Source organism: Hemicordylus capensis, chromosome 3 (genome assembly GCF_027244095.1).
Source record: "Hemicordylus capensis ecotype Gifberg chromosome 3, rHemCap1.1.pri, whole genome shotgun sequence".
Lineage (NCBI taxonomy): Eukaryota > Metazoa > Chordata > Lepidosauria > Squamata > Cordylidae > Hemicordylus > Hemicordylus capensis.
Window position 1 is genome coordinate 33500451 of NC_069659.1, and position 25790 is coordinate 33526240.

Here is a 25790-nt window from a genome sequence, read left to right on the forward strand (position 1 = left end):
TGGATATCTCCCTAACTGGCCCTGCAGAAATATTGGAGTCCAGATCAGTCCGAATACAAGAGATTTTATCTGCAAAGAACTCATTGAATGTGTCACAGTGAGACATTGTTTCTGGAAACAGATTTGAAATAGAAGGAGCTTGTGTTAAACCTCTAACAATCCAGAACAGCTCTGTTGGATAAGAACTTGCAGACGCAGTACACGTAGAATAAACTTCCTAACTGCATGTATTTCTACAGCATACACCTTCAAATGGGCCCTATGCTGAGCCTTATCAAATTCAAGATGAGTCCTCCTCCATTTGTTCTCCAGTTGTCTACCATGCTGCTTCAGCTCCCATAACTCTTCCGTATACCAAGGAACTAATTTCCCATGGTATACAGAATTTCCCTCCTGCTTGCTTGTTGTGGGTCATGTGAACTTGATGATAACAAAAAAGTGTTGAGAAGGGCAATCCTTATTGGGGTGGTGGCACATGGGTACCGGAAGGTTGACTTTTACCCCTTGTTCCATTTTCTCAATAAAAGTCCCTGCACAAATGCCCTCAAAGCAGGGGCGTAGCAAGGTTGGAGTGGGCCCAGAGACCCCACCATCACTGAAGTAAAATTATATCTATATCTCCTATGTGCCACAATAGAACATCATCCTAAATTATTATTTTAAAGGTTTTGTAAATTGTGGACAATGCAAGTCATTTAATGGTCCTAGAGAAAGACATGCTGTTCTGGTTGCTGCAGGTCTTAACACTCACATAAATTTCGGAGGATGAATACAACTGAAGGAAGCCCGGGCGGGTGTATGGCTGGGGGAGTCAGTCATGTGACAGGCAGTGGGCCCCCAGACAACTGTCTCCCCTTGCCCTATTATAGTTACGCCCCTGCCTCAAAGCAGCTGTTTGCTACTAAGTACAAAGCCCTTTGATGTACACCCTCTTTCTGAGCCCAATGTATCTTGGCCCCACCATACAAATTACCTGTTCAGCAGTGAGAGGGACTATTCTGTTGCAGAAAAAAATCAGCTTGGGGAAGACCGGGGCTCCAGAGATATACTTCATCTGAGCCCAGTCTGCCTCTCACCCATGCATTTTCCCTCTCGTGCATGTTATTTTGTTGAAAACGTACAATATCCACTAGTAAGAGCATGTACAGAAACTCAGTTTCTGTTTAGACATAGTATGCTGGTTAATGTGAGTAATTCTGCATTTTATAAATCCTTAATTTAATTTTAGTGCACTCATGTTGTTACTGATGATGATGATGCACTCAGCTCCATTCATCTGAAAACCATCCAGAAGTATCAGCTGCCTGTTGTAGATGCTGATTTCATATGGAACTCAATTGAAAAAGGAAGACTTTTACCCACTGATAACAATGAGCCTCCCCAAACTCCAGAATGTATAACTGGTAAGTGAAGTTCTTGTAGGCTAGAAACTTGGGCTCAAGGTTTATCTAAGTTTATAATTAAAATAAAAATATTGATGAGCCAAGTGGCAGGGCCTGCTAGCTTCTCCCTAACCTGAGACAATTATGTGCTCTTATGAGAACATCTGTAGCATTATTTTCCCAGTAGTAGTCTATTTGCCTGGAATTTTCAAGCATATTCTGACATAATGTGCTTGTACAAGCACAATGCGGGTTTTTATTCTACTTTCCAGTTGGCTTATGAGATCACCCGGCATTCCGTGTGTTGGTGTGTGTGTCCGTCCCCTTCCATCAACTTCACAGTGCCTGGACCAATATAAACCAAATTTGGTACAGTTGTAGGAACATAAAAGAGCACCTCAACGTTATAGTTTGTGATGATGTCATCTACCCTGATTCAAGGTGGCGGACACGTAAATGTTTGAGGCACAAGTGGGCTAATTTGTGGACTGTGTAACCAGTTTGAACAGTACAGTTGTGGTGAGTGACACACACACACACGGGGACACCTCAGTGGTGTGGTTTGTGATGATGTCATCCCTTCAATTCTAGATGAACGTTTAAACACATAAACGTTTGAGTCGCAAGTGGGCTAACTGCCTAACCAATTTGGACCAAATTCATTCCAGTTGCAGGGATAGTGAAAGGAAAGTAGACATTTCTTACTAGAACAACTTGTTAAGTATATAATTATAAATGCATCTTGCTCTTGAATGGGCTGTCTTTCATCCAGATCAGGACTACAGCTATTTAGCTTCAACTTTTTTTAAAAAAAATGTAGGTTATCTGTATCCTATGTAGCTTTTTGGTCCATTTGTTGCATATAATCTTGTATATAATATAGTAAGCATTTATCATTCCAAATTCTGGGAGAAATGGCCTGCTAGAGCAGTTACTTGAAAACTGTGTTCCAGGAAACCCTGAAAGTTTATTCTGGTGACCTTTAAAAAGGAAGATCAATCATGGTAGAAGAGCTTCCCTGAAAGACAAGAGAACACCTTCTGCATTACGAACCCCACTGCCTACTAGGGATGTGCAAACAGGTTCAAAGTCGAACGGACTGTTCAGGGGGTTTGGGGATTTTATTTATTTTTTAATTATTTACCCCCTCTGGGGGAGTGGTGATGGGGGTCCGTGGAGGTTTCCCCTCCCCCTGCTGGCCTCCCTTGATGCCCATACCGGCCAGCTGGCTCTTCGGCCCATTTGGGCCTTTCCCTCTGGCGCAATGGCCATTTTGGAGGCTGCCATGCCTGCACAATACCGGAGGGAGTAAGTTAAAAAAATTTTTTTTATGAATCCCACCCCCTGAACCAAACCAGGAGGGAGGGGGGTTCAAGGGGATGCTGGACTGAACTGGCCCAGTCTGGTTTGGGTCTGGTCTGGACTTGAACCGAATTGGACCAGCCAGTTCCATGCACACCCCTACTGCCTACTGAGATCATCTGGGGAGGTCCATCTGCAGCTTCCACCAGCTCATCTGGTGGCTACTCAGGGATGGGCCTTCTCCATTGTGGCCCCAAGGCTTTGGAATGAGCACTCTGCCGTAATAAGAGCCTCCCCATCTCTAACAGCTTTTAAAAGGGCTGTTAAGGCACATTTATTTACTCAGGCTTTTAATTAGGCGTATAGAATCTATCATTGTTTTAAATTGTTTTAAGGTTTTAACTTTTTAATCTGTATATTTTAATTTTAAACCTCCCAGAGACATGGGTTTTTGGTGGTATAAAAACATGCAAAATAAATAAAGACAACTATCCTATCCTACTGATCTCCTGCAATGTACATCCACAGCAGAATTCTGTGTTGCATTCTCAGTTCACAGGTACAGAGGGTAAGGCCCAGCAGACCTGGCTAGTAGTATGTGCCATAAAACATGACCCAGAATCCTTCTCAAAATGCAGACATTTCTCAGCAGACAAAGTGATATTAAAAGACTTTCATGAAGGTTTTGAAAACCATGGAGCTAGAATAAGGCTGAATTAAATAAATTGCATGTCAGTTTACATAACTATTTCCAGTGCAAAATGGGATTTCTGGTTGCAGGAAGCAGGTAGTATATCAGAAATCTGGATGACTCTGGCTCTAAAGATTTAATATCCCTAATGTTTTCATGAACAAGAAAATCACCATGCAGATTCTGAATATATTTCTTTGATTTTGAAATATAGTGTTAGTATTATTATATGAAACATAACTAACTCAAGGAAACTGGCAACTTTAATTATTGTTATAGTAACAGACGTGGAGATTTCCCCAGTTTGTGAGGACAACAATCGGACGATAAAGAAGTCTGTTGGGGAGAATGGCAAGAGGGAGACAAATGACAGCAGCAACATTGGTGGACTAAGGTAACTTCTTTAACTTCTCTGACTTGCTAAAAAAATAAACTGGATTTCTATGGCAAGTATGTTTGGTTGATGCTGGAACTGGTACATTGTTAACTTCTTGGTTTTCTGTCGTGCTTAATGATCTAGAAGTTGGGGTAACAAGCGAAGTGGCCAAATTTGCAGATGACATTAAACTATTTAGGGCAGTGAAATCCAAAATAGATTGTGAGGAACTCTGAAAAGCTCTCTCCAAACTGGGTGAGTGGGCGACAAAATGAAAAATGCAGTTCAGTGTAAACAAGTGCAAAGTGATGCATATTGGGGCAAAAAACCACAACCACACATACACTGATGGGATCTGAGCTGACGGTGACTGACCAGGAGAGAGATCTTGGGGTTGTGGTCAACAGCTCACTGAATCAACACTGAATCAGTGTTGATTCAGTGCATAGCAGCTGTGAAAAAGGCAAATTCCTTGTTGGGCATCATTGAAAATAAGAATGCTAGTATTATAATGCCCTTATACAAATCTGTGGTGCAGCCACATTTGGAGTATTACATACATTCTGGTCACCATGCAGGGGCATAGCTAGGGGAGAGGGGGCCCGTGTTCATCCCTCTTTCCAGCGGCCCCCCAGACTGAGGGAGATAATGAAGAAAATAGGGAGGGATGTAGCTGGAGGGCCCTCTGGAGCTGGGGGCCCGTGTTCTTTGAACCCTTTTGTTCAATTATAGCTACGCCCCTGTCACCATGTCTTAAGATGGATATTGTAGAACTGGAAAAGGTGCAGAAGAGGGCAACGAAGATGATCAGGGTCCTGGAGCACCTTCCTTATCAGGCAAGGCTACAGTATCTGGGGCTCTTTAGTTTGGAAAAGAGGTGACTACAGGGAGACATGATTGAGGTATATAAAATTATGCAAGGAGTAAAGACAGTGGACAGAGAAAGATTTTTCTCCCTCTCTCACAACCCTAGAACCAGGGGCTATCCCATGAAACTGAAATTCCTTCCAGCCCTTTTGTACTTCTTCACACAGCACATAATTAATCTATGGAATTCTTTGCCATGGGATGTGGTGATGGCCACTAGCTTGGGTGGCTTTAAAAGGGGCTTAGACAAATTCATGGAGGACAGGTCTGTCAATGGCTACTAGTCTGGTGGCTATAGACTACCTCCAGCCTCAGATGCAAGATGCATCAGGAGAGAGGGTATGCCCTCAACTCACCTCTTGACTGTGGGCTTCTCAGAAGCATGTGGTGGACCACTGAGACAGGATTATGGGTTAGATAGGCCTTGGGCCGGATCCAGCAGGACTGTTCTTATATTCCCCTGCTAACTTGGCAAAAAGGCACCTTTTAATGTGGTGATTCTCTTTATTTAGCAGGGGGAGAGTAACTGGCCCTATCCACCCCCAGCACAGTACCTCCAGTGACTGTTGTTGGTGTCTATCTTATGTTTCTTTTTAGATTGTGAGCCCTTTGGGGACAGGGAGCCATCTTATTTATTTATTATTTCTCTGTGTAAACCGCCCTGAGCCATTTTTGGAAGGGCAGTATAGAAATCGAATAAAAACAACAACAACAAAGTTCTTATGTGAAATTAGCTAATATGCAGTGTTCTTTTGAGTGGATAGAGTGGTGGATTTCTGTTGGGGAAATCTGGACACACCTTAGGCCCATCACTTTTTCTCAGCCTAATTTATCATAAGGATGGTTGTGAGGATAAAATAGAGTGGATGGGAAACTCCAACCAATTTTAATATAAATATCTGTAAGGTTGCCGGAAGGTGACCTGATGTGATAAGTTGCCTTAACCTGCTACAGGGCAGCTAATGATGTGTGCTGTTGCAACTGAAGCATGATCTTAAGTTTAGGGAGCAAGGCAAAGTGTATTAGTTCTGCTCCATTGCCCACTTTATACCTGTCTCTTCCTCTGTTATTAGAAATGGTAGGAGGAAACTGGTTTGTGACTGCTACCAGTCAGCAGGAAAGAACCTACCCTTCCAGAGTTTTTGTAGATGGTATCTTTTTCCAAATCGAAATACCTGCTAAAGCACTGTTCCTCTTTGGAAGGCCTGGGGTCCAGTGGCAGCCCACATCAACCCTAAATACGGCTCCCTGACTAATTGTTTATTGGGCCTGTGTGAAGCTTCGGGCAAAGTTGAATGCGGAGACAACCATTCTCACTGTGCAGTGCTGCAATTTGCTCAGCACTGGGGGGTTCTCCTTTAAGGGAAACTGAGCCCTTTTGAGCCCCTGAACTGTTCTGAATGGTGTGTACATGGTACTGGGAGGTGCAGCCTCTCTCAGTGCTTTCCTGCTAGAGCTCTTGAGAGGGCTCCATCTCTCTTAAGGGTCCTCCCAGGACTGAGAAAAGTGCTGTATTGTGTGGAGGTCAGCACAGTGGAAAATGGCTCTCACACTGAGGGGTTTTTTTTGCCAAAGTGGCCCCGCTTGAAAAATAGTGAAGATCACTGTGTTAAAGTGCTGTTCACATTTTCCCTTTATTCCCTTTTATTTATTAATCTCTCAAAAAGGTACTGAAAATACAAGAAAAAATGACTCCCTGAGAAACACATCTCATTGCCTCCACTAAATATGCAACTATTTTAGGTTGTGCTCCAAGTGCCCCATAAATGTGCTCCAAAAGAGCAAGTGCTCCAAAACAGCAAACTTCTTACAAGCAAAATACAAGTCTAGTACTCTTGTCTCTTTCCTAATGAGTGGAAGCTTTGCCATTCGCTTTGAAAGAGCTCATTGCTTTTATAGTTTCAAATAGTGTGCTTGTTTTCATATAGTAGGTTTAACTGCATTCAGTAGCAATAAAGAATCTGAATTTTGTTGTTGGTTTCAGATGGTTTTCAGAGAATGATAAAAATATTCCGTATTTTCCTGAAGACTTTGAGGTTGCAAAATATGATGTCCTTAAAAAAGTAAGAACTTTTGTATTGTGTTAATGTAAACAACTTGTGTGGGGCGGGTGAAACTGGGCATAGTGACAAAACCAAAAAGTCTTATAGAGTCTTAAAATGGAGTGTAGAAGAAGTTACACAGATTTTAGTTGATTAGCCTATGGTGGTTTCCCCTCTTTAGCCTTTGCCAGATTCAGCCCCCTTGCTTTGCTAGCCTTGGAATAGGGTTACAGAGGGAGGTTCTTACACCTTGTTCTCCTATTACCGCTTTGAGCATCACCCTCCAGAACCTTGGCTGTCTGATGCCTTATATAGGCTGCACTGCTCAGACCCCCTCATCACTGGCCTTCTGGACTTTAAATAGGGTTTGGCATTCCGTGCAATCTCATTGGGAGGTGGAACCATAATCTCTTAAGGGTTCCTCCTTCCATAAGATCAGCGATCCTCAGGAACCCGATGAGAACAACTCCATTGTCCAGAGGTGGCTCATTATCTGTCACCACCATTGGCAGAGCTGGAGATAAATTTTAGATAGTGCACTTGGTAATAAGTCAATTGAAGCCAAATTGGATAGTATCACCTAGTAGCTTGAAGGCATTTAACCTTCCACAGGTTAAATCCAGTTTTCAGGTGGCTAGCGATCATTCTTCTCCAGTTTCAGGATCCATCATCAGGAGTTGCAGTTCTCAAAAATTGTAGGTAGCCTTTCTGGTCCATTAGAAAAAATCCAGAAGTTAAAATTATTCATGTACAATTCTTTTTTTCTGAATCTTTTCATGGCAGGGGACTAAACATGACCAAGCTGCTGTTAAAGGATCAGTTAATGGAATTAGTAACTGTTTAAAAGCTGGTGAACAGTGCCTTTGAAATGGAAATACATTTTTAGATGCCTTTTTCCCCCTTCAGGGAAAACATGCTGGATATGTTGTTGTGGAACTTCAGTGCTCTCAGCAGCATTGTGATTATCCCTTCCGCCTTTGTGTGCACTACAGTGAATCGGCTAAAGACCAGGTATGCTGTCATTGCTGTCATGATCTTACTGTACTTTATTACGGTCATAGAGCAGAATACAAGCAGTGATACAATTTAGGATATAAGCAAGGTAATCAATAACAAGGTTACACTTCCCCAGAGAGAACAAGTATGTAGCTTGGGAGTGCTCCTAGATCTAAAACTCTCTCTGGTCTCTCAAATTGCGGCCAGGGCCACTTTTTATCAGCTACAGCTGATACGTCAGCTACACCCATTTCTGGAGGTTTGTTTGTTTGTTTGTTTGTTTAGGCATATTTCTATACTGCCCCAAACTTGTGTCTCTGGGTGGTTTACAATTAAAATAATTTAAACATTAAAATCATTAACATTAAAAACAATTAAAACCCAACATTAAAAGTATTAAAACTATAAATCTAAATTAAAAGCCTCGGTGAATAAATATGTCTTCAGTGCCTTTTAAAAAGTTCCAGAGATGGGGAGGTTCTTATTTCAACAGGGAGCGCATTCCAAACCCCATGGGCAGCAACGGAGAAGGCCCATCCCCGAGTAGCCACCAGACAAGCTGGTGGCAACTGCAGACGAACCTCTCCAGACCATCTTAACAGGTGATGGGGCTCATGGTGAAGAAGACGTTCTCTTAAATACCCAGGGCCTAAGCTGTTAAGAGCTTCAAAGGTAATAACCAGCACCTTGTATTTTGCCCAGAAACTTATCGGAAGCCAATGCAACTCTTTCAACACAGGAGTAATTTGATCTCTCCTAGATGACCCAGAGATCAACCTGGCCACCACATTTTGGACCAACTGCAGTTTCTGGACTATGTGCAAAGGTAGCCGCACATAAGTGCATTGCAATAGTCCAACCTGGAGGTTAACAGCATATTTACCACCGTTCTGAGGTCATTCATCTCAAGAAATGGATGCAGCTGGCGTATCAGCTGAAGCTCATAGAAAGCACCTCTGGCCACCGCCTCAGTCTGGGAAACCAGGGAGAGTTTCGGTTCCAGAAGCACCCCCAGACTGTGTACCTGTTCCTTCCGGGGGAGTGTGTCCCCATCCAGAACTGGCAGATCAAAATCATCTCCCAAGTGCTGACCTCACACAATAAGTACCTCTGTCTTATCTGGATTCAGCCTCAGTTTTTTATCCCTCATCCAGCCCATCACCGCCTCCAGGCAGGCATTTAGGGAAGTTATGTCTTCTCCCAATGATGTTAACATGGAAAAATAGATTTGGGTGTCATCCGCATATTGATAACACCCTGCACCAAATCTCCTGATGATCTCTCCCAGCGGTTTCATGGAGATGTTAAACAACATCGGAGACAATACGGATCCCTGAGGGACACCATACAAAAGTTGAGATTTTGAAGAACAACAGTCTCCAAGGGACACCATTTGGAATCTGTCCATGAGGAAGGAGCAGAACCACTGCAACCAGTGCCTCCCACCCCCAATCCCCTCAGTTCCAGAAGGATACTCTGGTCAATAGTATCAAAGGCCACCAAGAGATCAAAAAGGACCAACCAAGTCACATTCCCTCTGTCAGTTCCCAATTGGAAATCATCCATCAGAACGACCAAGGCACTCTCCACCCTATAGCCTGCTCAAAAGCCAGTTTGAAATGGGCTAGATAATCAGTTTCCTCCAAGACTGCCTGGAGCTGGGAGACCACCAATACCTCAGTCACCTTGCCCAGCCATGGGAGGTTGGAGACAGGCCTGTAGTTGCTTAACTATGGGGGAGCCAAGGCAGGCTTCTTCAGAAGGGGTCTAATGATTGCCTCCTTAACACAAGGAGGCATCCTGCCCTCCCTCAGAGAAGCATTTATGATCTCTACCAGGCCCTCTACAACAGCCTCCCTGCCAGATAGTATAAGCCATGTCGGGCAAGGATCAAGAGGGCAGGTGGTAGGCCGCACCATTCTGAGCAACTTGTCCACATTATCAGGACTCACAAACTGAAACTGATCCAGAGTCATCACATAAGAGGAGCTGCTGGACACCTTGGCATCAGACACTGTAACAATTGTGGAGTTTGAATCTAAATCAGTCTGAATACGAGAGATTTTATCCACAAAAAAGTCATTTAAAACGTCACAGCGAGTAATTGGTTCCAAGTACTGATTCAAGGGGAAGGGGGACACACTAGCACCTGCACAACCCTGAAGAACTCCACCGGATGTGAACTTGTGGATGCAATATGGGCGGAAAAGAATAACTTCTTTGCCACACAAATCACTTGAGCATAGATCTTCAAATGCGCTCTATGTAATAATCTATCGGATTCAAGTCAAGTCTTTCTTTGCTTGCGCTCTGCCTCGCTGCTCCAGCCCCCATAGTTGTTCCATATACCAAGGGGCCTGTTTCGAAGTGGGTCGGAGTGGACACTTAGGAGCAATTGTGTCCACTGCCCTGTGAGTTGGTTGTTCCAATTCTCCGCCAAAGTGTCAACTGGGTCACCGACAGAGCCAACAGTAAATTCCTCCAAGGCTTTTTGGAATCCTATTGGATCCTATAACCTCCTCAGGCAGACCATCCTAATGGGCCCCTCTCCCCTCCGGAGGTGGGACGTGGTTGTGAGTCCCACCTTAACCAGATGGTGATCCATCCATGACAATGGGGAAATCACAGGAGTCCCCACCCATGGAACACCACCCTGTTCAGAATGAAAGACCAGATCAAGTGTGTGACCAGCAATATGTGTCGGCCCTGAGACCACTTGGGATAGACTCATAGTTGTTATGGCTGCTATGAACTCCTGAGCTGCCGCGGACAAATTGGTCCCAAAGTGAACATTAAAGTCCCCCAGCATCACAGCATCTCCCAGCATCTCCAAGCCTGGGAGACTCCAATGCCAAGCCCGAGACCAAGTCCGTCAGCTCAGTTAGGGACTCTGTTGGGCAGCAGGGTGATCGGTACACCAACAGAAATCTCAGTCTATCGCTGGTCCCCAAACTTAAGTACACACATTCAATATAGTCAGACACTTTGACAGGGATCCTGGCAAGGGAGGTAGTGTTCTTATAGACCACAGCCACTCCACCTCCCTGCCCACACACACACCCCTTGATCTTCAACAGAGCACCCCGGAGGGAGAAGCTGGGACCGGACTAGGCCACCAGCCTCCCCCAACCAAATCTCTGTGATACATACCAGATCAACCCCTTTCATCTAGAATCAAATCATGGATGATTTCAGGTTTATTCTGGACCGACCTGGACCAATAAAGGAGCAAGACAAGGCTCTGTGGGTGGTTGGCATTGCTTTCCAAGGTCAAAGAGCTGGCAGGAGAGCCAGAAGAAGAAATGACTTTAAAACAGTGGTATATATGCTGGTAACCTCCAGGCTTACCTACTGTAATGCACTCTATGTGGGGCTGCCTGTGTATGTAGTCTAGAAACTACAGTGGGTGCAGAATGTGGCAGTCAGACGGGTCTCTGGGATAACCCGAAGAGACCATATAACACCGATCTTAAAAGAACTGCACTGGCTGCCGATATGTTTCCGAGTGAAATACAAAGTGCTGGTCATTATCTATAAAGCCTTTAACAGCTTGGGTCCAGGGTATTTAAGAGAGCACCTCCATTGTCATGAGCCCTCCTGCCTATTAAGATAATCTGGGGAGGTCCGGTTACAGCTAACACCGGCTTGTTTGATGGCTGCTTGGGACCAGGCCTTCTCTATGGCTGCCCCAGGGCTCTGGAATGCACAACCTGTTAAAATCAGAGTTTCTCCATCTTTGGATTTTTTAAAAAAGTCCCCTAGGATACAACCCCACCCCCGGCTTTTAATTAATTTTAATTGGTTTTATGTCATATTTGCTTTAATCATTTTATTCTTTTTTTCTATTGTATTTAACTTATGTACACAGCATAGGGATGCACATATCAGGCGGTATAGAAATATGATACATTAAAATACTAAATACGTAAAATAATAAATGCAATACATACTGCTTCCGAAATTCAAAGACCAATATGGTCATAATCATGGAGGAGCTTCCAGAATGCAGCGAGCCCTTTTGGCTAAGAAACAAAATTTTACTACTTCATATGTAACATCGGGATATTTATTGGCTAAAAGATGCACAATATAAAATTCATCTGGATGGCTCGGGAAATTTTTAAAGAAAGGTGAAATTAACCTTAACTGAGAGTCAAAATAGAATATGCATCATAAAAGGAAATGAACAGTTTCCTTGAATGTCACCGGAAAACTATAACTACTGGGAAGCTGGATTTTTGCTGTACCTGCCCTCTAAAAATGCCGAGCGGAGAGCATTAAGATGAGTTCTAGTGAAGGCCCTTCAATACTTAGAATAAGTGAGTGAAAACAGGGAAGCTGCTGGGAGAGATCTTAAAGACTCTCTAAGAGGTCAGTATATACTTGAAGCTCTACTTACATTGTTCTTGAACTCCATGTCCCAGACTTGTCATTTAATAATATCCTTGGCCTTATCAAATCGTGATGATAAATGCTCAGGTGAGCGGCCATACGAAATAATATCTTACATATAATGCTCTTCCACCAATTTGACCAGTATTTATCAGACAGTGTCAAACTCCCAGGGGACTCCTGGCCCTTCTTGAACTCCATGACTGGGTAGGAACAGAAAAGGTCAGCCTCAGAAACAGTCAGGGAAGGAGGTTAGTTTGTCACCGGAGTCATTCTCCTGGCTTGCTGCATTCAGCCGGTTCCTTCTCCTGGGGAACTCCCAGCTCCTCTATGCAGAAGGAGCCCTCCATCATCGACTGCCTTGTCTTTAAATGCCCCAGTGCAGAGCTGACAGGGCTTAAAGCCTACTTCTAGTCCCACCCCCTTCCTGACCTTGCTTCCTGCCCCACCTAACCTAGCTGTCTCCCTGGAGCTGTTCCCTGCAGCTCTCCCTGCCTTGCCTTCTCAATCCTACCGGGACCCAACCAGTCTGGGCCCTTCTCACACCTCCCCTCCTCTGAAGGGAGCAGAAGCCTCACAGAAGGGATGCCATCCCCTCCTCTGTACTCCACAAGACCACACAGGCAACCAGGTAACATGGCATCCCAGCAGATAGTATTAAAGAGATCAGCCCTATTGGAATTAGATTCAGCCTTAGCCATGTAGTTAGAATAACTAGTCAAGCTTTAGCTTCAATTCTAAGTAGCCCATCCTCCAGTCTCAAGGCTTCATTAGTAATACTACTGTGAGTCAAAAATAAAGAACTTAAGAATCCAGATGGTACTTTTTCAGGAGGCCCAAAGTTGGAATAAGGGCCTAATAGCGCTCCATATAGAAGCTGTGCAGTTGATTTTGCTGTAAATAATTTAATGGCAGCTGGAAGAAAATTACCTCCTTGAGTTCGATAAAATCCTAATATGGCTGTATCAAAAATATTCAGCACTGGTGACTATTATTATTATTATTTCTTGTTTACACAGTCAGACAGGTGTTATTGACTGGTTTGTTTTATCCAGACATCGAGTCCTTCCCAAGGACCTGGGATGCCAGAATTTTATTGTCAATTATTATAGATATCGTCGCAGAATATAGGCTGTTCCCAGTAAAGCTGCTTTTTGTAATTGGCTGATGGTGATTTCTGTGACCCCTATGGTGTTGAGGTGCTCTTCAAGGTCTTTTGGAACTGCACCCAGGGCGCCAATTACCACTGGGATTATTTTCGTCTTTTTCTGCCACAGCCTTTCAATTTCAATTTGTAGATCTTTGTATTTGGTGATTTTTTTCTATTTCTTTTTCTTCTATTCTGCTATCCCCTGGTATTGCTATGTCGATTATTTTAACTTGTTTTTCTTTCTTCTCGACTACAGATACAGGTGAAACTCGGAAAATTAGTATATCGTGCAAAAGTCCATTAATTTCAGTAATGCAAATTAAAAGGTGAAACTGATATATGAGACAGACGCATTACATGCAAAGCGAGATAAGTCAAGCCTTAATTTGTTATAATTGTGATGATCATGGCGTACAGCTCATGAAAACCCCAAATCCACAATCTCAGAAAATTAGAATATTACATGGAACCAAGAAGACAAGGATTGAAGAATAGAACAATATCGGACCTCTGAAAAGTATAAGCATGCATATGTATTCAGTACTTGGTTTGGGCCCCTTTTGCAGCAATTACTGCCTCAATGCGGCGTGGCATGGATGTTATCAGCCTGTGGCACTGATGAGGTATTATGGAAGACCAGGATGCTTCATTAGCGGCCTTCAGCAATTCTGCATTGTTTGGTCTCATGTCTCTCATCCTTCTCTTGGCAATGCCCCATAGATTCTCTATGGGGTCAGGTCAGGCGAGTTTGCTGGCCAGTCAAGCACAGTACACTGTATACTTTTCAGAGGTCCGATATTGTTCTATTCTACAATCCTTGTCTTATTGGTTCCATGTAATATTCTAATTTTCTGAGATTGTGGATTTGGGGTTTTCATGAGCTGTATGCCATGATCATCACAATTATAACAAATTAAGGCTTGACTTATCTCGCTTTGCATGTAATGGGTCTGTCTCATATATCAGTTTCACCTTTTAATTTGCATTACTGAAATTAATGGACTTTTGCACGATATTCTAATTTTCCGAGTTTCACCTGTATATCTGGTGTATTGTGTGGCAGATATTTGTCTGTTTGTAGTCAGAAGTCCCATAATATTTTTACATCTTCATTTTCTTCCACTTTTTCAATTTTATGGTCCCACCAATGTTTGGCTACAGGTAGCTTGTATTTTTTTGCAGATGTTCCAGTGTATCATCCCTGCTACCTTGTCATGCCTTTGTTTGTAGTCAGTCTGTGCGATCTTTTTACAACAGCTGATTAGGTGGTCCACAGTTTCATCTGCTTCTTTACAAAGGCGGCACTTGCTGTTTGTTGTTGACTTTTCTACTTTTGCTCTTATTGCATTTGTTCTTAGTGCCTGTTCTTGCACAGCCAGTATTAAACCCTCTGTTTCTTTCTTCAAGTAACCATTCTTAAGCCATTGCCAGGTCATGGTGATGTCTGATTTTCCAGTTATATTGTGCAAATATTGACCATGCAGGGGCTTATTTTTCCATTTTTCTGCTTGGTTCTTGACTTGTTCTTTCTTGTAGGCCTGCTTTCTTTCATTGGTGTTGAATAGTTTCTCGTTATTGACCATTTTAAGTGCATCTTCTTCACTGTCCTTGATATATTCTTCAAGGCCTCTTTTCTCCTCCTCTACTGTTTGATGGACTTGCAGCATTCCTCTTCCACCTGAGCTGCGAGGGAGGTAGAGCCTATCTACATCACTGCGGGGGTGCAGAGCATGATTGATGTTTATTATTATTATTATTATGATTATTAATTCAATTTCTAATTATTAATGGACAATAACCATTAATAATTATGTTGGCAAGCATAATAGTTGCGACTATGAAAACAGAAATCCACTAAGGAAACATAGCTTTAGGATAACAGCATCTCAGTACAAGTCACATTTATATCCCAGGTCTACTTCTCTCTACCTAGCCAAAAAGCTTAGGTGGTGCTTGGTTTTATCACAGGTGAAGAAGAAAGGTGCTACACAGTGTCCTGTGACTTGAGATGGTATATTTTCTTCTTAACTCCATGGACTTGCTGTGGCATTATATAGCTGCTGTGGCAGGGTGGTCTTCCTGGCTTTTGGGCTTCATTCCTCGGACACATCAATGGAAAGTCCCTCTAGATTCTTTAGCAAGTCTCCTTTGAGAAGTCCCTTGGATTCCAGCCTTTGGTTGCTGGTCCAGGTCAGCTTGTCCTAGGCACATCCTGGAGCTCCTTCCTCTGCCTTTGGAAATGTTCACATTGCACTCTGTGTATGATCTCAGCCTGTTATAGCTTACAGTGCTCATTTTTGCTGGTACACACACTCTCTCTCCGCACACATCCAGAAGTTTTCTTTCGCTGATAATGATCTCAGCAACTCAATATGGTTGTCTCTGACAAAAAGCTTCTGTTGCCAAGTTTCATGAAACTTCTTCTCAAACATTTGAGAAACAAAAATCTGTTACAAAAATAGTAAATGTGTTCATAAGGAAAAAAACTACTTTCACATTTCAATCTTTAAGCATTGCTTAGCATTTTATATTTAAGCAGCCGTTTTGAGAAAGGCTGGGCAAGAACAAGTCTGCCTATCACAGCAAGAACTGTTACAGAAATATAGCTCCAGTCCTTAGTGTTCCCTACATCAAGCTTGTAGCCGGGTTATGGGCTTCAGTCTGAAAGACATTTACACCACAGCACAAAATAAATTGGCACAGCAAGGAAGTAACTTGCCTGGGGAGCAAGAGGTTGCTGGTTCGAATCCCCACTGGTATGTTTCTCAGACTATGGGAAACACCTATATCAGGCAGCAGCGATATAAGAAGATGCTGAAAGGCATCATCTCATACTGCGCGGGAGATGGCAATAGTAAACCCCTCTTGTATTCTACCAAAAGAAAACCACATGGCTGTGTGGTCTCCAGGAGTCAACACTGACTCGACGGCACAACTTTATCTTTACAAGATAAATTAGAATGTAAGATCATCTCTAGATGGCTAGATGTCAGTCTGAAATTTTCCCTTTTTGTGTGATTTTTCCTTTGTATACTCTTTGTTCTCAGGATCACAAACAATTTATACCAGCCAAGACTTCTGAGGAAGCTAGAAGAACCTATGTGGTTTGTATTGAACATCTGAAGAATTTGGATTTTCGGTTAAGAAAAGACTTTCCAAATAATGCTGAATATTTAGCTTCAGTAAAATTGCAAGAGGTTAGCACAATTTTTAATTCTTGCCTTTTAAAATTTGTGGGGGTTCCATTCTCGCTTATTTCTGTGGATAACAAAACTGCGAAAAAGAGTCTTTAACCCTATGGGGATTGGGGTGTTAGGTTCCTAAACACAATGAAGTGTGCTGCTGAAATCACAAGAAAAATGGGGATGGGGAGCAGAAATAACCACAGGACTTTGCTCTCCAGCAATGCCCTCCCCCATCCTCCAATTTTTGGCCATCTGTGTGTATGCATGTGTGTTTTGAGAGAAAGCTGCAAAGTGCCTCCGTACTATAAAATGACAGCTGGAAATGACATCATAAGTCATTTTTGGTCATTTGGGAACTGCAGATGGGGGAAAATGGCCCTATTTTTGCCCTGCAAATTAAGAAACCAGGTCCCTATGACCCAGCCATGGATATGTGAAATTGCAGGTAGAGAACCCATGAGGGTCTCCTGCATTTGTTTTAGGATCTCAAAGTGTGAGGCCTCTAAACTTGGATTCCCATGTAAAATGAAGCCAAAGAAGCTGGGCTGGCTTCTTTGGTGGGAACTGCTTCTTCTCTGTTTGTGAGGGTCAGCTTAGGGAAGTAGAATTCCTAGCCAATTGCCTTCTTCCTACCTAAAATGTGGATAGGAGAAGTGAGGAAAAATGCAGGTGAGATGATACAATTTTTCAGGCATTTGCCAGATTGGACAGATATACTTCATATTCAAACTGACTTGAGAAAACATGGTTGTGGAGGGACAAGTGGGGATAAACAAATGTACTGCTTCTATGTATACTTGTTCTGCATTTTCTGGTGCAAACCATCTGCATGGCTTGGAGATATATTTTAGGGTTTCAAAGTGATTGCATCTTTTTTTGATAGTGTTGTGTAAAAACTGCTTTTTAACACTTGATTACTTTTTAGTGGTTTGATTTCAGTGGTATATTGCAGGTGCTTGTAGAAGAAGCCATCAGTTCCAGCACTTTGTCTGAAGAAGTGGCTGTGTTTGTGGAACTGATTTGGAGTGAAGCACTTGGACACCTGGATCATCTGTTAGCTAAACCAGTAACCAGCATCAGCCTCAATGATGTAAGGCAGTTCTGCTTGGAAATATTGGCTCCCTGGGAACCGTGGCTTGGCATGGGGGAGCAGCAGCACTAGGGCTCCTGCCCCTTTCTCCCATGAGAGGGTGGGACAAGGCAGTGATAAATTAGTCCCTGAAGCTTCTCCTGCCCTGCTGTCTGATGTGGAAAGTAGCCTCAGAATTCCAAAAAGTTGAAAGAGGATTCCCTTCCACTCAGAATTTGAGCATCTATATGGGATCAGAGCACTCCGTTACTTTACTTGGGACTTCTTTGCAGAAGTTTAGTTTTGGTGCAATTATTCATGTGTTGCATGAGATCCATATAGCAAGTATGCAGTAGCACTTCTATTGAGGCTGTGTCACATACCCCAGTAATTCAGCACACAGTAATTCAGTCTGTGCAAATGTTACTCCTTGTCATGTGACTCTGATGTAACAGAGGTATTGCTATTGTATTATTATTTATTATTTATTATTTTACATTTATATCCCGCTCTTCCTCCAAGGAGCCCAGAGTGGTGTACTACGTACTTAAGTTTCTCTTTCACAACAACCCTGTGAAGTAGGTTAGGCTGGGAGAGAAGTGACTGACCCAGAGTCACCCAGCTAGTTTCATGGCTGAATGGGGATTTGAACTTGGGTCTCCCCGGTCCAAGGGCATCACTCTAACCACTACACCAAGCTGGCTCTCATGTATTGTCATGCAGAATGTGGTTTTACCGGAAATAACTACATATTGCTTGCCAAGTGATTGGGGATGAACAGCACAACTCTCATACCCTGTACCATGCCTGTGCTATTTTGTGGCTTGCTTATTTTGTTGTTACCATGGTATTTTTAGATGCTTCAATGACCAAATGTTCCCTCTTGCTGTATTACTCCAGCATGGGAGTATTCATCTAGCTGATGAATAAATCTTAAATTATATGAAAACTTATCTTTTTTTAATTTCCACATAGCAACTCCCTGTCACTCTGTGAACCTTTCCTTAAAATGAAATGAAAAGTAACCCCTTGAAGGCTGTACATTCTCCCTCTCCAGAAACCCCACCCTCATAAAAGTAGATACGCGCTCTCAGAAAAAGAGCACACATCATGGGTTCTTTTAAAGGAGCAAATGTAGCAAAGCAGTTCCGCCATCCATTCCATAAGGCCTCCATTTTATCTTTGAATTAGGAGCTTGGGGACAGTGAGGGGAAAGGCTACCATGTAGTCAGGGCATAAAGTCACAGCTCTTCTTGGATAAGCCTGGAGACCAGTATTCACTCTAGTAGGGATCCCCAGATGTTCTTCACTACAGCTCCCAGTATCCCCAGTTGCAATGGCCTTTGGCTGGGGATTATGGGAGTTTTAGTCAACAACATCTGAGAATTCCTGTTAGAGGGAACGCTGCTTAGGCTGTGGACTCCTATTTTATGGTGAAGTAAACCTACAGGTTAAGGAGGCCCTGGAACAGGGGGAGGCAATCTTTGCTCTCCAGGAAGTTTTTCATACCTGGTTTTTAGTTCTCATCTCCTCCACGTGGAGGTGTGCATTCACATATCGGCCAAATTCACCCTGAAGTCCCTGCGAGCTATCAGGGAGCACTTCACACACAATTCAGGTTTTTAATTAGAGTGTAGCCTGATTTATATCCAGGATTTTAAAAAGTTGGGGGCAACTTTGAACTCACAGTAAAGCCTCACAGAAAACCTGTGGTAAAGCCTCCTGTCTGGGAAAGCGCCAGCTGTTGTTGAAATACCACTCCCGCTGAGGATGCTGGGAGTTGTAGTTCAACAACATCTGGAGAGCCAAGATTGCCTCCCCCACTCCTGGAAGCTCATGTTGCTACACTTAAGGCAGCATTAACAAGTCACAAAAACAAATTTCTCCATATAGAAGGGGCATAACCAGTTTGGGCCTTCTTATGCATCCTCATGTTTGCTGTTTCTTTTTCTTTCCTCTTCCCTTCCTTTTAAAGCAAACCATATTTTGCTTACCATGTTTAATATTATTATTTTCTGAAAAGGTCAGCAAAGCAGAATGAATATTATTAAATATTATTCATATTTTCTGAAAAGGTGAGCAAAGCAGAAGGTATTCTCCTTCGAGTGAAGAAGGCACTGGATGAAATGAAATCTGCAGAGGAGCTGACCACAATGATCTTGGAGTTCTATAAAACCATACCCCACAGAAGCGGGCTGGATTATGATGTTAGCAAAAAACTTTTATCTGACAAGCAGGATCTCTGTCAGGTAACCATCATTTTAAATGTGTGATGAACACTGATACCTATATTCAGCGCTTTCTGTTTGTAATCTGACTCACAAATACAGTGAGTTTCATCAGGTAAGTATATTGAAAATATAGCAGTACTCCTTTTGAACTTTTTGAACTGCAACCTTGGAGAAGCCACTGCCGGTCTGTGTAGACAATACTGAGCTAGATAGACCAATGGTCTGACTCGGAAAATGGCAGCTTCCTATGTCCCTATGAACCTTAGAGAGTTCTGATCCCCCAATATTCCCATGAATCCTGGTCAAGATTGCAAATGTTAAGATGTGTACCAGGTAAAGCATATATGTCAAAATAACAGGGTGCATCAGACCTTCTGTTGGAAGGTTTTGCTCATCAGGGAGTGCTGTTGGCTACATATCATAAGAGCTTCTTCTTCTTCTTCTACTACTATTACTACTACTACTACTACTACTACTGTTAATATAACACTTTTCAATAAAAAGGTTCTCAAAGGAGTTTACATTGAAAATAAGATGGTTCCCTATCACCAGTCTAAGAAGTAACACAAGGGAGACACCGGTAACAACCACTCTGCTGGAGTTAAACAGGGCCAGTTGCTCTCTTCCTGCTTAATATAAAGAGAATTACCATTTTGAAAGGTGCTCCTTTGCCCAGTTAGCAGGGACCAACAATTATGGGGACAAAAGAGCCTGTTCTCGGCTGCCTGGAGCCGAAGACATCTCCCCACATGCTCCCAGGCAGGGCTAATTGAAACATATTACAAGTCTTAAGAGCCCGGGACGGATAGCTACACCCAGTTCTTTTAGTCCTGCTGCGCTCCTAGGCAGATCTCCATAGCTTGCAGTACTGCTACCTTATTGCTTACCTTCATACAGTACTAAATCAGTTTTTATCAAATGTCATGCACCAGCATTTAAATTATTGCAATCTCAAAGTGCTTCTCCTGGCAGGGGGAAGTTAGTTGAAACTATAAAATAATTATGATAAGGTTGGGGTATTTTGTTCCCTCCACCCATTTTAACTAGTTTACCATACTGATTAATATATTGGAAAAATAATACATGATTTTAAAAAATCAAGATTAACTTTTATTCATTACTGCTTCTCTATATAAACATCATAGTTTTTCACTGCAGATTTAAATAGCTCTTACCCTTTTGTTCTGGATGAACAATTTCAAGCCTAGATTACAATCCATAAACAAGAGGAATGAAATGAGGGGATAGGACCATCATCCTGCCAATGTTTAAGTATGCTATGTGAATACAAAAAATGGATTAGCATTTAATTAAAGGGAAAAGAGCTTGAGTATGTGCCCGTAGAGTCTTGTTGCTGGATGCATATATGCTGTATATTATTTTGACAGGGGTTTTCCCCAGTGATAAAAAGCCTCACTTGTGTTGCATCCCAATTATTGCTGATCTTCAGCTTGATATAACTCTCTTTTGAAGCTCAGACCTGTTTGAAGAGTAATAATGAAGCTATATGCCGTGTGTCCAAGAAATTTGGCAACTCTTCACTTCTATATTATTTTTTGTAGCTAATCAGGGACATGCTGAATATTCGTGAAACAAATATGTCAGTTCCAAACCTATCATCGCTTTCCAAGTACCGGGCTTTGAAATGCAAAATAGATGTTCTTGATGAATACACTGAAGAATTCCATAATGTTAAACAGCAATTGGTCCAAAATAAAGACAGGTAAGTTTTAAGAGTGGTGTGTTCTTTCTAATGTTGTACTGCCAAGCTTCAACACTTTTTTTTTTAAAAGTTCTGAAGGATCTGTAAGAATCATTTTAAAAACATGTGCATAGGAGAAAAGTTCAAAATGTTTCTTAAACACAGTTAATATAAAAAATATTTTGATCGGCAGCTTCATAGGTCTCATAGGAGGTCTTCAGAGGTCTCATAGGAGAGACATGAGCTCAGTTCCAGGCTTCCCATGTTCCTAATTAGTGATGAGAACACAATTTCTAAAATAAAAGGTTCAAACTTGGCTGCAATTTGCTCCTCTATCCTATATTTTCACTACAGATGTGTGGAGCCTAGTTGTGGTTACTCAGTGGTGAGGGGAAATAGATCTCTTATTATTCATATACCGTAGCTTAGCGCTAGCATCACAAACAGCTTCTGTGACCAAGTCCTAATGAAGCCATGCTCGAACTCAGACTTGGCTCTCAATGAATCCTTAGAATTCCAGTCATCCCTAGGTTCTGGAGTTGTGCCTTGTGGCGATGCAAAATTCCCAGCAGGTTTTCTCTTTCTTATCTCTGCCCATTTGGTCAGAAAAGTTTAGTGTTTCCAGCAGGCCCTCCTATTTTCCAGCCTCTTTACATATTTCTCCCTTCTGCCAGGCACTGGTCTTGTAGTCAGGGGTGGAGCCACCATTGGGCCAACGGGTTCAAAGAACTCGGCCTGCCACCAGTCAGGGACTACGAGCACGGCCCCAGACACACACCCCACATCTGACATGGGGGGGGGCATTATTTTGGTCCCAAACAGGGCTGCGTGGCCCCGTTTGGAGCTGAAATCGGCCCGCGCTGCATTGGCAGCATGGCTGGAGTGACTCTCCCTGCCTTAAAGGCAGGGAGAGCTGCTCCTGGTTGCCAACGCAGCAGGGCTGATCAATCTCCCTCCCAAACAGGACTGCACAGCCCCTATTAGGAGAGAGATCAGCCCACACTGCATTGGCAGCACAGCCGGAACGGCTCTCCCTGCCTTTAAGGCATGGAGAGTCGCTCTGGGTCGCACTGCCCAATGCAGCGCAGGCTGATCTCCCTTCCAAATGGGGCTGTGTGGCCTCATTTGGGAGGAAGACCACGCCCCCGCGTCTGACATCAGACGTGGGGCCAGGGAGCCATGGCGGTGGCCTCACACAGGCCGCCACCAGCCTCCCTATGCTGCTGCTTATAGTCCTCATCCTGGTCTTTTAGTGCCTGATATTTTAGTCCTCATCCTCTGGGCCTGGCACTGCCTCTTCAGCACCTCTAACCTCATTTCTGCCCCTTGCAAGGGGTTTCTGTGAGTACTCCCACTATCACATGTTAAGTGGGTATTTACCAGGGAAAGTGCTTTTTTCAGAGGTAGTGACCAAACTCCCTGAAAAGCATTCCCCAGGGCTGCTCACCTGGCATCTAATCAGACAAGTTTTAGGCATTAAGTTTAAAATTTAATTAATAAATTTAATTTTAAAATTTAAATTTAAAAGCAGGATATTATTTTTCTTTTAAAAAATCTCATCCCAAGTAGAGGTGCGCACGGAACACAACACCAAATGGCCGGAATGTTCCGACTGTAACACCAGAGGCAACCTGGTGTTTCGGCAAATCATAACTGTTCTGCCTTGGTCAGAGACAGTCGGACGGTCCGAGTGTTCCAGGTTTTTATTATTATTTATTATTATTATTTATTTGATTTCTGTACCGCCCTTCCAAAAGTGGCTCAGGGCGGTTTACACAGAGAAATAATAAATAAATAAGATGGCTCCCTGTGCCCAAAGGGCTCAGAATCTAAAAAGAAACATAAGACAGACACCAGCAACGGTCACTGGAGGTACTGTGCTGGGGGTGGATAGGGCCAGTTACTCTCCCCTTGCTAAATAAAGAGAATCACCATGTTAAAAGGTGCCTCTTTGCCAAGTTAGCAGGGCACACCTTTAAAAAAATCTTAACATAGTCAGGGTGGACATGCTGCCGCCGCCTGGGATACTGGCTGGAACACCGCCACTACGGCTTTCAGTGCCAGCAGTACGCCTGCTGCTGCTACTACTATTACCACTGGTACGAGCTTGATTTAATTTAATGCTAAAAGTAAACTCTCGCCGCTGCCCCCAGCACCACCCTGAATATATTATGAATATATTTTTAAAAACACAGAACACCCAGAACGTTTCAGCACGGAACAGTTCTGTTCCGTTACAAGCTGAGAACAGGCCCCCTATTTGAAGGGTGTTCTATTCTGAGCTCAGAACACTCAAAACATCCCATTTTGAGTTTGAATGTTCCAAGCTTAGAACATTCTGCACATCCCTAATCCCAAGTACAATTAAAGTATGAGGCTAGGATGCAGCTTTGTTTCTCCCTCCCTGCTGCCACCTTACCTGAACAAAAGGTTGGATACCAGTGCTTGTGCAATAAACTAGTAACGTCACAATGTGGCCTAGATGTATCAGTACCATAACATTTAATCTACCTGCCTGCCTCCTGTTTCCTGTAGCAGGGCATATGTCGAGATTTAAGGAGCCCAGAAAAGTTTGGAAAAAACTGCAGGGGCAGAGTAGTTATTTTATTCCAAGAATCTGGAAAATGAGGGAGGGCGATTACCCATATTTTTCCATGAGCGGGGTGGCTTTAATATCTCTAGTTTTGTGCATCTCAGCCTTCACTGTACCGTGTAGCTGCCTGCCCCTAGGTCACAGCCACTTACTACCTGTGGTGCGTGCGCACACACACACATACACACCACGTCCCACAAGTTCTACACAGGGCAGCATGTTCAATAATTTTTGTTACTTCGCAGGTGGAGCAGCTGTAGCTCAAACAAAAATATGTCTTCCATAAAGAAATCATGTGATCTTTGTATTCATTTTAAATTCTTTGCAGTGGAAATCCAATAGAAGTTTTGCAGATATATAAAGTTGGCAGATTAAGAGAAACAGCAAATTTCGAGAGTTGTCTTGGCAACGTTCAGTCCTTATTCCATGCTTCACCACCTCGCAACTTTGTTGGAATCCTTTCTCGGTAATGGCACATTGTGTTTTCCCAAATTTGCTTTGTTGATGCTTTTCTACTCTGTATGTATGTATAACCATGAGCAATATAATTATATTGCCTATCAAAGACTCATTCTTCTCTGGGTGGGAATGCAGAGAAAGATCTCGAGAGTCAGACTTTTCTGATGAACAGCTGGGGGGGAAATGGAGGTGGCTTGGTCAGACTAGCCAGAGCTTCTCTTTTTCTCTCATGCAGCAGTCGCAAGTAACTGGATTGAGGAGCTGTGGGCCCTCTCCCACCTTCCCTGAAGCCCTTTAAATTGCAAACGTTGCCACTGTGCAGACAACATGCAGCGGTGAGCTTCAGGTGGGAAAGTGCAGGGAGAGCCTTCTAGCCTTCTTTCTGTCTCGAAATCCTTATCCATTGAGAGTGAAGAGTCAGGGAGAGAGCTAGGCCCAGACTGCCATACTCACTTCTTTGGGAGGCTTGTCTGTCCACCTCATTAATGGTGGTTTGGCAGATGGTAAAAGCATTTCTGTTCAGTCAGACCTTTATTCTGATTTTTCAGTCCTTGAGTTGCTATTAGGATTTTGCTGGCTGTAGCCATCTTGTTATATTAGTATCTTAAGATGCTGTCTTTTAAATTTGTTTGAGATGCCTTGTGGACTCTCTTTGGGGCTGAAAGGCATGATGTAAAAGTTTCTAATAAACATTATAGGCCATACTCATGCCCCCTTCCCCTCCTTATCCCTGCAATTAACGACAGGCTATTACTAGTTCATAGTAACTGTGTGTCTGCATGCCAGGATGCCTTTAACATGTCAATCTTTATTTTTTAGAGGACTTCTCCTGCCAAAGATAGTGGTTGAAGAACATGGCTTGGAAAGAACTGATTCTGGGAACTTGGGCAGTGGTATTTATTTCAGCGATGCCATAAGGTCTGAAAAACTTAGTGATAGTAACATTTGAGAACTTTTTAATGGTATTACAGTTGTCCCTTGCCAATTGAGGTTTTCCCAATCGTATATTTGGGTATTTGCGACTGGGAAATTGTGACCACCCTCACCAACCGCGATTCATGGTTTTGCAAGTTTTTTTTAATGGCAGTTTGGGGGGGTTCTGGGGGCCAGGGGCTGACTTTGGAGAGTTTGGGTATAATTTCCGGGGACCAGGGGGACATTTGGGGGGTCAGGGGGCGATTCTATATATTTTTAACCTTATTTTCGGTCTTTCCGCAACTGCAATTCCCCTTCAGTTATTCCCTATTGCTTCCCAACCGTGAATTCGCCAACTGCGAGGGTTTCCTGGAACAGAACCCTCATGGTTGGTAAGGGACAACTGTACTAATATGTTAGTACACATTGTTATGTTTC

At 43.0% G+C, this 25790-nt stretch overlaps 1 protein-coding gene across 10 annotated transcripts in view; it reads left to right on the forward strand.

The window, feature by feature from the left end:
- The window catches only part of PARP4 (poly(ADP-ribose) polymerase family member 4), a 124530-nt gene that overhangs the window by 6605 nt on the left and 92135 nt on the right, over window positions 1-25790 (forward strand). For all 10 annotated transcript variants that reach the window (XM_053307714.1, XM_053307719.1, XM_053307715.1 and 7 more), the window contains exons 3-12: window positions 1229-1403; window positions 3655-3769; window positions 6603-6681; window positions 7567-7671; window positions 16246-16395; window positions 17336-17473; window positions 19528-19701; window positions 21246-21406; window positions 24307-24444; window positions 25257-25355. In XM_053307714.1, coding sequence (XP_053163689.1) covers window positions 1229-1403; window positions 3655-3769; window positions 6603-6681; window positions 7567-7671; window positions 16246-16395; window positions 17336-17473; window positions 19528-19701; window positions 21246-21406; window positions 24307-24444; window positions 25257-25355 — 1334 coding nt within the window. The remainder of the gene's footprint in view (window positions 1-1228; window positions 1404-3654; window positions 3770-6602; window positions 6682-7566; window positions 7672-16245; window positions 16396-17335; window positions 17474-19527; window positions 19702-21245; window positions 21407-24306; window positions 24445-25256; window positions 25356-25790) is intronic.